This window comes from Zootermopsis nevadensis, unplaced genomic scaffold, assembly GCF_977971745.1.
Source record: "Zootermopsis nevadensis isolate Lab colony 2312 unplaced genomic scaffold, Znev_1.0 Znev_ptg000022l, whole genome shotgun sequence".
Lineage (NCBI taxonomy): Eukaryota > Metazoa > Arthropoda > Insecta > Blattodea > Termopsidae > Zootermopsis > Zootermopsis nevadensis.
In genome coordinates this window covers 26,246,608-26,258,528 of record NW_028259154.1, presented here as the reverse complement: position 1 = coordinate 26,258,528, position 11,921 = coordinate 26,246,608, and the positions used below count along the sequence as shown (strand labels likewise).

General features: G+C 36.4%; 3 protein-coding genes across 4 annotated transcripts in view; 2 read left to right on the top strand and 1 right to left on the bottom strand.

Moving 5' to 3' along the window:
* LOC110836406 (uncharacterized) overlaps positions 1–11,921 on the bottom strand; it is a 142,311-nt gene that overhangs the window by 36,618 nt on the left and 93,772 nt on the right. The gene's annotated exons all lie outside the window — the stretch shown is intronic.
* Positions 1,755–5,792, top strand: LOC147873062 (uncharacterized). 2 transcript variants are annotated; one of them, XM_087354012.1, is made up of 2 exons: positions 1,755–2,247; positions 3,018–5,792. In XM_087354012.1, exons 1-2 carry the CDS (start codon positions 2,191–2,193, stop codon positions 5,118–5,120), a joined length of 2,160 nt encoding a protein of 719 aa, XP_087210138.1. In that variant the 5' UTR covers positions 1,755–2,190; the 3' UTR covers positions 5,121–5,792. The 2 variants fall into 2 exon arrangements, with proteins under 2 accessions (XP_087210138.1, XP_087210139.1); XM_087354013.1 differs by having other exon boundaries at positions 2,963–5,792.
* Positions 6,749–11,912, top strand: LOC147873061 (uncharacterized). The gene is made up of 3 exons (XM_087354015.1): positions 6,749–7,149; positions 7,923–7,998; positions 8,106–11,912. The coding sequence occupies exon 3, from the start codon at positions 8,136–8,138 to the stop codon at positions 10,203–10,205; it is 2,070 nt and encodes a 689-aa protein (XP_087210141.1). The 5' UTR covers positions 6,749–7,149; positions 7,923–7,998; positions 8,106–8,135; the 3' UTR covers positions 10,206–11,912.

Below are 11,921 nucleotides of genomic sequence, written 5' to 3'. Positions count from 1 at the left end.
GCTCCAGAGAGCCAAAGCCCATTACCTTGACTGCTGGACTCATGTTCACATGCCTAAGCAGAGGTGAACGATCATCCAACCAGATGCAGGGTGATGTGTGGTCAGCACGACGAACCCCCAGCCATTGCTAGTTTTCCTGACCGGATTACGCTACCCATTGTAGCTCCCCAATTTCATCATGATGTTGGGTTGGCACCGGTCCCATACATTGGTCGAAAGCTCATGAGAAAATTTCTTCTCCACAGAGACTCAAACCAGTGGGCATTCCATATCACTGGTCCAAAGCATGATACCTCAGAACACGCGGGACTCAACTATGGAATAAATTAATAAATACTGCCTTTGAAAAAATATTTAAAATTGGCTTAACTAAAATTACTACACACGTTATGAATAGTAAATATTACAAGATTTGAGAAAGATTCTGATTAGATAACTTCAAACGGAACAGACTGTTAAGTTGACCTGTGCACAACTGGAAAAATATTATAAATGATATTAAGAAACTGGAGTGAGGATGTGAATTGAATTGAATGAAATTTACTCCTTCCATTATCCAATCAATGGTAGGCTTCTGTGAAAACACTTGCGAATGAATGGGATATATAACTAACTAACTAGATGGTTTACCAAACCCGAAGGTTCATCACTGAATTAACCAAAGCCCTCCACCGGATCCTGTCCTGGGCCAACAAAATCCAGTCTCGAATGAGATATATAAGAGATAGCACCTCAGTGACTCTAAATTTTGTGAGAACTCTCCTTATAATGTTACATAAGTAATGGCAAACCTTTTGCATTTCCTTAAAAATTTATATTCATTACATTTCATACATTTGAAAATTGTTCACCACAGACCACAATTTGAAATTTAACAGAAATGTAGGAGCAGTGACTAATGAATTAAATTTTTTTTTTTTAAATTACTGAACACAAAAGCAAATTAATATCAGTACGGAATTTTCTGTCGTTTTAAGACACACTAAAATCACTCATGGTAATGTACGATGTATTTTTTCCCACCGTGTTCTACTCTTAAGAAACTGGAGTGGTAATTCAAATGCCACAGATGGCGAATTTTAATTTTATATTGCCTTGTGTTAAGTCACGAGTAACAAAATTTCTTTAGTGATAATCTAATAAATATTTCTACCCAACACTTTTCATACGGTACAACGAAACGGGATTTGTTTATTTATTCAACTTTATTCGAAATGTGCGTGACGTAACTTTACACACAAATCACAGTTTATTAATATGAAGTTCAACGGAAACAGATCTCATCAATGTTCGTGTTGGCTTGGGGTCTTACACGAAATTGTATTCACGTGCTTATGAACCATGAAAATTTAATGACCAAAAAAAATTATTATCTTATTGAAAAAGTACTGGTGATATCATTTGGTGTCCAGGAATTCTGCTGAGCAGTGAAAGCTGTAAAATTGTCCGAAGACATTATTTGGTACGTAACTACTTCCAGCAAGAATTATGTTAATGTATCTAATTCTGCAGTCCTTTTTCAGAAGCTAATATTCGCTCAAATTGTCAAAAAATTCCTTGTGTTTTATGGAACACAAAAATACAATACTGTGTTGAAGCCTAAGGAATATGGGCCACACTATCATATATCATTTATTTAAAAATTATTTTAATATTATCACCAGTTATGTCCCTTCAGACAAGTGCTAAGACAACATCTTAAATTAGGCCACAAACACTTCCATCAACATCATTTCAAATTCGTTATTAATTATCATCCTTTCAATCAATGTTATATACGAGGGTGAGTCAAATGAAAACCGTAAAACTGAGATAAAAATTCGAAATATCGCGCCATTGTCCTATAAGTTGGCAGACATGTTACCAATGCTATAAAGAGTATCCTATAGGTGGTAGTATAATGCAGACAAACATATCGCCATCACAGTGCCACTTTGAAAATGGCTGCTCCACTAGTTACGTGCACGAAAGAAGAACAACGTTCTGTAATTCGTTTTTTGATCAGTGAAGAATCTTGAAGAATCATCTTCGACCTGCAGTCAGATCAAAGCGACGTGGACTTTTGACTAGAGGTGTCCTTGACATGACAAAGCTCGGCCCCACTCTGCCGGTGCAACAATCAAAGACTTGCACTTTGAGTGTCTTCCACATCCGCCATACTCACTAGACCTAGCCCCAAGTGATTACCACATGTTTGGGCCACTCAAAGAGGCGATGGGAGGAAAGAAGTTCCGTTCTGATGAAGAGGTAAGGCAGACGGTGCATGAGTGGTTGCGCAGACAACCACAAGAATTTTTTTCTAGAGGAATCCATACACTTCGTAAACGCTGGAGGGCCTGTATTGAACGAAATGTAGACTATGTAGAAAAATGATATAGTTGTGTACCGCTTTCACTCAATAAATTAAATTTAAAAAAAAATTACGGTTTTTATTTGACTCACCCTCGTATTATAAGTTTCTGAAAGTATTAATAAATAAAATATATATTAAAAAATACAGTTCCATCTCCTAATCAGTCCCTTTCATTAAGGTATTCTGATTAAATTTCTGTATGAAATTCTCATCTGTGCCATGTACGCTACACGACACCCAACGTCTGGTGAAAGTACAAATAAAGAATGTACTCAAATCAGGTCCTTCATTATTATTCATTCAGGTCAAAATATTCTCAATAAAAGTCAGTGACCTTCGCTTTATGTGACACGCCAAACGCAACTCTAATTGAGAACAAATATAATTTAACATTTAAATTTTTTGAAAGTGCACAGAGAGACACAAAAAAGATTTTGGAATGAATCATAACAAAAAATTCGTCCAAATTTACCTTTTCACTATTTCATAATTCTGATTGTAATTTGAATCTCAACTACAATACATCATTGATAACACAGCTCAGTTTCTAAAATAAGATGAGTAATTACCAAATTCATACATCAACTGATAAAATTATTGATATTACAGAGTCAGGAGGAAGAAGCTACTGCTTTGGAGACACTAACACCTGTTTGCATTGCAGATAAAGCAAACTCACACAAAGGAAGACACGATGAACATCTATATTTCATGCATCATCATTGGGTTTTTATCATCCGTTCTCACTGTGAGGAGCAACATCTTGACCATGGAGCAGCTTCACTTAGTCCTCTGTGTGGAAACCATCGCACACAGATATTTCACACCGGGGCAGCCTCTCATCGTGTCACTGCCTGCCACAGCGGAAGAATCAACAAGCAGGCAACTTATTCAAACTACGCCCCACAAGGACGATTTACAATTGGTGAACTTCATGCTGCAGAAGCTAAACGAGGGGACAAGATGGCCAATTGAACTATTTCGACCCAACGAAGATGAGATCGTGGACACAGCAGTTTTACATCACAGCTATATTCTGTTTGTGTGGTTGGAGGAGGAAGCGAGTCTCAACAAATCTCTTGAGAATCAGGTAGAATATCTCAAATACAGCGCATCATGGAACCCTCGCGGACGGTTTGTCGTGGTGATGACTGGCCACAGCGGTCAACAACTGCCCCAAATAGTAGCTACTCATGTATGCGCCATTCTGTGGCAGATGAGCAAAATTGTCAACGTAGTGGTTCTGATTCCAGGCCAAGAAGCAGATCCTCCTCTGACTACTACGGGCAACAAACACAGAAGAGGAACTAATCTGCTGAACTTGTACACTTGGTTTCCATTCCACATGGGAAGTTGCGGAGAAGTTGGAGATGCAGTTTTGCAAGTTGAGTGGGTTTGTGAGCACAACGGAAGATTTTCAGGAGATGTGAACTTGTATCCCGAAAGAGTACCAAAAGATCTTATGGGTTGTCCCATTAGAGTGGCATCTGTAGGAATTGAACCATATTTGATTTTGACAGATAATTACACATGGAATGATGGAAGTGTTGAGTACAAACTAACAGGATTATCTGTGGAGATACTTCGAGTGGTGTGTAAGAAAATGAACTTGACAACAATTTTCCTTTCACCTTCTATAGGAATGAAAGAAGGCCCTTATATGAAAGAGGCATCTGACTTACAAGACGATATATCAGATGTTCTTACTGGTGTAGTTCCACTCTTATCACATACTATGTCATCATTCTTTGATCCAACAATCCCCTACACACATTCGGAAGTTAAGATGCTTGTCCCTTGTCCGAAACCAATTCCGGGAATGGAAAAGATAATGACAACTTTCTCATTATCTGTGTGGTTGACAATGGGTCTCGTGTTTGTTCTAACCACTTCTGTGTTCTGGTTTGTAGCCAATGGTCCCCACGTATCCACATTTAAGGAGTTGGAAATTTACAAGTCCATATCACTCTGTTTCTACAATGCTTGGGCTGTCTTCATGGGCGTATCTGTTACACAGCTGCCAACTACTTCAAAGCTAAGGGCTTTCTTTTTTATCTACGTTTCTTACTGCTTTGCTATGAGCACTGTTTTCCAAGCGTTCTTTGTCTCTTATCTGGTGGAACCAGAAGCTGGAAAGGAGATTAAAACCTTTGATGAACTCCTAAAGTCAGACATCGCCTATGGCTATCATTCGGGTTGGGACTTTATTCTGCACACAATGGAATATCCTGAATTCTTGAAATTTCATGAACGTAAGGAACCAAGGAAGGATTGTAATGATTTTCAAAAATGTGTTCATCAAATGATAACTCAGCATGACAGAGCTACAGTGGTTGCTGTAGTGTACAGTTCTTATGTTGCCAGTGTAGTGGGGATTGCAGATCCAAGTACAGTAATCTGTTCGTTTGATGAAAACGTCATTTCTGTGAGTTTAACAATTCTTTTTAAAAAAGGAAATCCATTTTTGGACATGTTCAATGTGCTCATAAGACAGTATTTGGAAGCTGGGCTTCTGGAAAGACACTGGTCAGAACTGAAGCATGAAGCCTCTTTAAGGGGCGGAGACAGATTAAAGGAAGAGAGTAACATGTTTGTCATCTTTTCTGTTTCTCATTTGACTCCAGCATTTGTTGTGCTTGTTTCTGGAAATATCTTGAGCTTTGGAGTTTTTGTTATTGAATTAATTCACAACTGGTATTGGAAGAAAATTAATAAGGGCACTGGTACTTCTATAAGCTGCATGGCGGGTTTTGACAATAAAGTGTGAGTCCCAACCTGTTACACTTTTATACTTTTGCTGTATACAAAAGAATTGCAATGCATATAGAGTGTATATATAGCAGATTCTAGTTGTACATCATTGATGAAAACTGTGATGAATTTGCTTAACAAAAACATTACTGAAACCCCTTGCAATTCCTGTATTTAGTGGCATTAATAGAGTTCAACACAAAGCAGAAGAGTTAGAATTTACGCACCTTAAAGGAAATTAATTCCAAGTGTTTCTTGTATACAATGACTTGACTTTTGACTCATTCTTCTCCGAGATGGCACATTATGCTTTGAGCCATATTGTGAAGGAGTAGAAATTTCAATGGCACATCAGTTACGCACACTGAGGGGTGCTAACAACTCATGTGTGCCAGTGTCAAAGCCTTTTGTGTATCTCAGGTGAACACATCTGTTTGTCATTAATACAGACTACACTTCTGTGTTCAATTATTCAAAACAGCTCTTGGCTCACCATAAAATAAGGCCAATTTAACATAATTTTGAAGTTTCATTTGAGTAACTGACATCAATAATATTTAAGAAAACTAAGGTTTTAACGCAGAAGAAACTAAACCCCATTTTATGTTTCAGCATAAAATATGTTTCACAATTGTAAACAAGAATAATAAAGTTTTAACAAAGAATAAATAAAGGTCCATTTTATGAATTCTGAAGGTTTCTGCCTATGGCTCCTTATAATATCTGTGATATTGTTTTTTTTAATTATAACTAACTTATTAATAAAATTAGGACATTTTAGAATCTGGAATCAGCTTCCATTTTCAAGCAAAAAAGGAACAGGACAGAAACCCTATTTGTTGGACCCCTGGCTGAAGGAGTCCAGGTCTGAGGCTAGCTTTCATACCTGAAAATGGCAGCAGAGTCCAGGTTCAGAAAAAATATTGTAACTGTATTTTTAAGGTAGATATTGATAGAGTCAAAGAAAACAATTTTACTATTTTCATGTGCCAGCATAAAATGTAAAATTCAAAATGTTGCTTTATCAGTTATTAAAATTACCTGACAAGTTCATTAAATTAAAAATGACTTTCAACTATGGAATAAATTAATAAATACTGCCTTTGAAAAAATATTTAAAATTGGCTTAACTGAAATTACTACACACGTTATGAATAGTAAAGATTACAAGATTTGAGAAAGATTCTGATTAGATAACTTCAAACGGAACAGACTGTTAAGTTGAACTGTGCACAATTGGAAAAATATTATAAATGATATTATGAAATGGAGTGAGGATGTAAATTGAATTGAATGAAATTTACTCCTTCCAATATCCAATCAATGGTAGGCTTCTGTGAAAACACTTGCAAATGAATGGGATATGTAACTAACTAACTAGATGGTTTACCAAACCCGAAGGTTCATCACTGAATTAACCAAAGCCCTCCACCGGATCCTGTCCTGGGCCAACAAAATCCAGTCTCGAATGAGATATATAAGAGATAGCACCTCAGTGACTCTAAATTTTGTGAGAACTCTCCTTATAATGTTACATAAGTAATGGCTAACCTTTTGCATTTCCTTAAAAATTATATTCATTACATTTCTTACATTTGAAAATTGTTCACCACAGACCACAATTTGAAATTTAACAGAAATGTAGGAGCAGTGACTAATGAATTAAAAAAATATTTTATAAATTTTCTTAAAATACAAGTTTAAAAGCGAGTGCAGTGGAAACAGTATAACACATAAGCAATCATGATATCTGCATTTGCCTGATGAATAATTGAAATACTTTCGACGTACAAACAAAACAGATTTTATCACAGTCCACACACGAATGTACCAACGACTGAATTCTACTGATATGAATAAAAACCATAAATATTTAAGCATGAAAATGTTGGTGGTCACTTCTGAACGTGCATTAGTAAGCTAATTCAGTGTCAATGAAGTGTGTCATGAAGGGGAGAACAGTGAAACTGTAAGAAGACAAAAGAGTACGAATTTGGACAAATCTGCTCCAGCTCAGCTTTGCTAACTCATAACAGAATCGACAGGTACGTACTTCTTTCACTGGACAACAATCAAGTCTCTGAGCAGAGTCTATGTTGACAGGTGAGTAGTAGCTCAGCTGGTAATGGAATTACCTTGCATTAATGATACCCAAAAGTTGTATTATAATATTCACAACAGCATGCAACTTATCCCAATCCTAAACCAAATAAATCTGATCCACTTCTTCATAACTTATTTATTTAATAATATATTTTAATATTATCCTCCCATCTATGCTTCTGTCAACCAAGAGGTCTCTTTCCTTCATCTTTACTAACAAATGCATTTTTCCTCTAAGACAGGATAAACACCCACCCAAACCGTCTTCCGTAATCAGATCACCGTGACAACACTTGTAGAAGACCACATTTATGAAGTTTTTACGTACATAGATTTCCTGAGAAAAATATCACTTACTCCCTCTTAGGCACAAATGTTCTCCTCAGTAATGTGTTCTCAGAGACTTCTTTTCCTTTAAATTACTTATCTCCAGTTTCATTCTCAGTCGTCACAAGTATGCGAGAACCAAGAATGCCCACATGAATCACAATGACCGAACATTACCCAGAGGCAGAAGTGTCAATTCACTACTGGGATCAGTTAATATATATGATATCTTCAATACAAAGTTTTGAATACATAACATGCAGACATCCAATGATTGCACAAATGTTAAAATCTATAAAAGTGTTTAAGTACTACCCATTTAATTTGATGGTCTATTATTACACCAATTCTCTTTGGGTACAATTAAAAATGTGAATTTAACTCACAGGATGTGGCACTGAACATCATCCTTCAATTACAACTACAATAAATCATTGATAACACAGCACAGTTTCTAAAATAAGGTGAGTAATTACCAAATTCATACATCAACTGATAAAATTATTGATATTACAGAGTCAGGAGGAAGAAGCTACTGCTTTCGAGACACTAACACCTGTTTGCATTGCAGATAAAAGAAACTCACACAAAGGAAGACACGATGAACATCTATATTTCATGCATCATCATTGGGTTTTTATCATCCGTTCTCACTGTGAGGAGCAACATCTTGACCTTGGAGCAGCTTCACTTAGTCCTCTGTGTGGAAACCATCGCACACAGATATTTCACAGCGGGGCAGCCTCTCATCGTGTCACTGCCTGCCACAGCGGAAGAATCAACAAGCAGGCAACTTATTCAAACTACGCCCCACAAGGACGATTTACAATTGGTGAACTTCATGCTGCAGAAGCTAAACGAGGGGACAAGATGGCCAATTGAACTATTTCGACCCAACGAAGATGAGATCGCGGACGCAGCAGTTTTACATCACAGCTATATTCTGTTTGTGTGGTTGGAGGAGGAAGCGAGTCTCAACAAATCTCTTGAGAATCAGGTAGAATATCTCAAATACAGCGCATCATGGAACCCTCGCGGACGGTTTGTCGTGGTGATGACTGGCCACAGCGGTCAACAACTGCCCCAACCAATAGCTACTCATGTATGCGCCATTCTGTGGCAGATGAGCAAAATTGTCAACGTAGTGGTTCTGATTCCAGGCCAAGAAGCAGATCCTCCTCTGACTACTACGGGCAACAAAAACAGAAGAGGAACTAATCTGCTGAACTTGTACACTTGGTTTCCATACCACATGGGAAGTTGCGGAGAAGTTGGAGATGCAATTTTGCAAGTTGAGTGGGTTTGTGAGCACAACGGAAGATTTTCAGGAGATGTGAACTTGTATCCCGAAAGAGTACCAAAAGATCTTATGGGTTGTCCCATTAGAGTGGCATCTGTAGGAATTGAACCATATTTGATTTTGAAAGATAATTACACACGGAATGATGGAAGTGTTGAGTACAAATTAACAGGATTATCTGTTGAGATGCTTCGAGTGGTGTGTAAGAAAATAAACTTGACAACAATTTTCCTTTCCCCTTCTATAGGAATGGAAGAAGACTCTTATATAAAAGAGGCTGCTGACTTACAAGACGTTATATCAGATGTTCTTACTGGTACAATTCCAGTCGAGTCATATATTATGTCATTCTTTGATCCAACAATCCCCTACACACATACCGAATTTAAGATGCTTGTCCCTTGTCCGAAACCTATTCCTGGAATGGAAAAGATAATGACAACTTTCTCATTATCTGTGTGGTTGACAATGGGTCTCGTGTTCGTTCTAACCACTTCTGTGTTCTGGTTTGTAGCAAATGGTCCCCACGTATCCACATTTAAGGAGTTAGAAATTTACAAGTCCATATCACTCTGTTTCTACAATGCCTGGGCTGTCTTCATGGGCGTGTCTGTTACACAGCTGCCCACTACTTCAAAGCTGAGGGCTTTCTTTTTTATCTATGTTTCTTACTGCTTTGCTATGAGCACTGTTTTCCAAGCGTTCTTTGTCTCTTATCTGGTGGAACCAGAAGCTGGAAAGGAGATTAAAACATTTGATGAACTCCTAAATTCAGACATAGCCTATGGTTATCATTCGGGTTGGGACAATATTCTGCAAGGAATAGTATATCCTGAATTCTTGAAATTTCATCATCGTAAGGAACCAAGGAAAGACTGCCATGATTTTCAAAAATGTGTTCATCAAATGATAACTCAGCTTGACAGAGCTACAGTGATGCCTGTAGAGTACAGTTCTTATGTTGCCAGTGAAGTGGGGATTGCAGATCTAAGTAGTGTAATGTGCTCATTTGACGAAAACATCATTTCTGGGGGTATATCAATTATTTTTAAAAAAGGAAATCCATTTTTGGATATATTCAATGTGCTCATAAGACGGAGTTTGGAAGCTGGGGTTCTGGAAATACACTCGTCACAACTGAAGCATGAAGCCTCTTTAAGGGGCAGAGACAGATTAAAGGAAGAGAGTAACATGTTTGTCATCTTTTCTGTTTCTCATTTGACTCCAGCATTTGTTGTGCTTATTTCTGGAAATATCTTGAGCTTTGGAGTTTTTATTATTGAATTAATTCACAACTGGTATTGGAAGAAAATTAATAAGGGCACTGGTACTTCTATAAGCTGCGTGGCGGGTTTTGACAATAGAGAGTGAGTATCACTCTGTTACACTTTTATACTTTTGCTGTATACACTGGCACTGTAATACATATAGAGATTCTAATTGTACATCATTAATGAAAACTGTGATGAATTTGCTTAACAGAAACATTACTGAAACCCCTTGCAATTCCTGTATTTAGTGGCATTAATAGAGTTCAACACAAAGCAGAAGAGTTAGAATTTAGGTACCTTAAAGGAAATTAATTCCAAGTGTTACTTGTATATAATGACTTGACTTTTGACTCATTCTTCTCCGAGATGGCACATTATGCTTTGTGCTACATTGTGAAGGTGTTGAAATTTCAATGGCACGTCACTTATGCACACTGAGGGGTGCTAATAACTCATGTGTGACAGTGTCAAAGCCTTTTGTGTAACTCAGGTGAACACATCTGTTTGTCATTAATACAGACTACACTTCTGTGTTCAATTATTCAAAACAGCTCTTGGCTCACCATAAAATAAGGCCAATTTAACATAATTTTGAAGTTTCATTTGAGTAACTGACATCAATAATATTTAAGAAAACTAAGGTTTTAACGCAGAAGAAACTAAACCCCATTTTATGTTTCAGCATAAAATATGTTTCATAATTTTAAACAAGAATAATAAAGTTTTAACAAAGAATAAATAAAGGTCCATTTTATGAATTCTGAAGGTTTCTGCCTATGGCTCCTTATAATATCTGTGATATTGTTTTTTTTAATTATAACTAACTTATTAATAAAATTAGAACATTTTAGAATCTGGAATCAGCTTCCATTTTCAAGCAAAAAAGGAACAGGACAGAAACCCTATTTGTTGGACCCCTGGCTGAAGGAGTCCAGGTCTGAGGCTATCTTTCATACCTGAAAATGGCAGCAGAGTCCAGGTTCAGAAAAAATATTGTAACTGTATTTTTAAGGTAGATATTGATAGAGTCAAAGAAAACAATTTTACTATTTTCATGTGCCAGCATAAAATGTAAAATTCAAAATGTTGCTTTATCAGTTATTAAAATTACCTGACAAGTTCATTAAATTAAAAACGACTTTCAAATATGGAATAAATAAATAAATACTGCCTTTGAACAAATATTTAAATTTGGCTTAACTGAAATTACTACACACGTTATGAATAGTAAAGATTACAAGATTTGAGAAAGATTCTGATTAGATAACTTCAAACGGAACAGACTGTTAAGTTGAACTGTGCACAATTGGAAAGTTATTATAAATGATATTATGAAATGGAGTGAGGATGTAAATTGAATTGAATGAAATTCACTCCTTCCAATATCCAATCAATGGTAGGCTTCTGTGAAAACACTTGCGAATGAAGGGGATATATAATAGACAATAATTTGTTGAGTATCCCAATTACTAGATATTTTGAGAGAACTCTCTTTATAGTGTCACATAACTAATGGCTAACTCTTTGCATCTCCTTAAAAATTTCAATTGATTACATTTCAACACATTTTAATATGGTTCACACACACTACAAATTAAAGTTTATATATTCAATGTTGGAGCAGGAACTCATGAATTGCAAAATATTTTTCTAAATATTTGTTACAATACACGTTTAAAAGCAAGTAAAGTGAAAGCAGTAAACACATAGGCAATCTTGATATCTGCATTTGCCTGATGAATAATTTAAATACCTTGAACATGAAAATGATACTGATTTTATCACACTCCATACACGATTTACCCATTCACAGAAT

Bases quoted from the DNA above. Each gene is read 5' to 3' on its own strand.
- LOC147873062 (XM_087354012.1), top strand. From the start codon at position 2,191: ATGTTTGGGCCACTCAAAGAGGCGATGGGAGGAAAGAAGTTCCGTTCT. The intron at 2,248-3,017 runs GTAAGGCAGACG...TTTGCATTGCAG, and splicing joins AGTTCCGTTCTGATGAAGAG to ATAAAGCAAACTCACACAAA.
- LOC147873061 (XM_087354015.1), top strand. From the start codon at position 8,136: ATGAACATCTATATTTCATGCATCATCATTGGGTTTTTATCATCCGTT.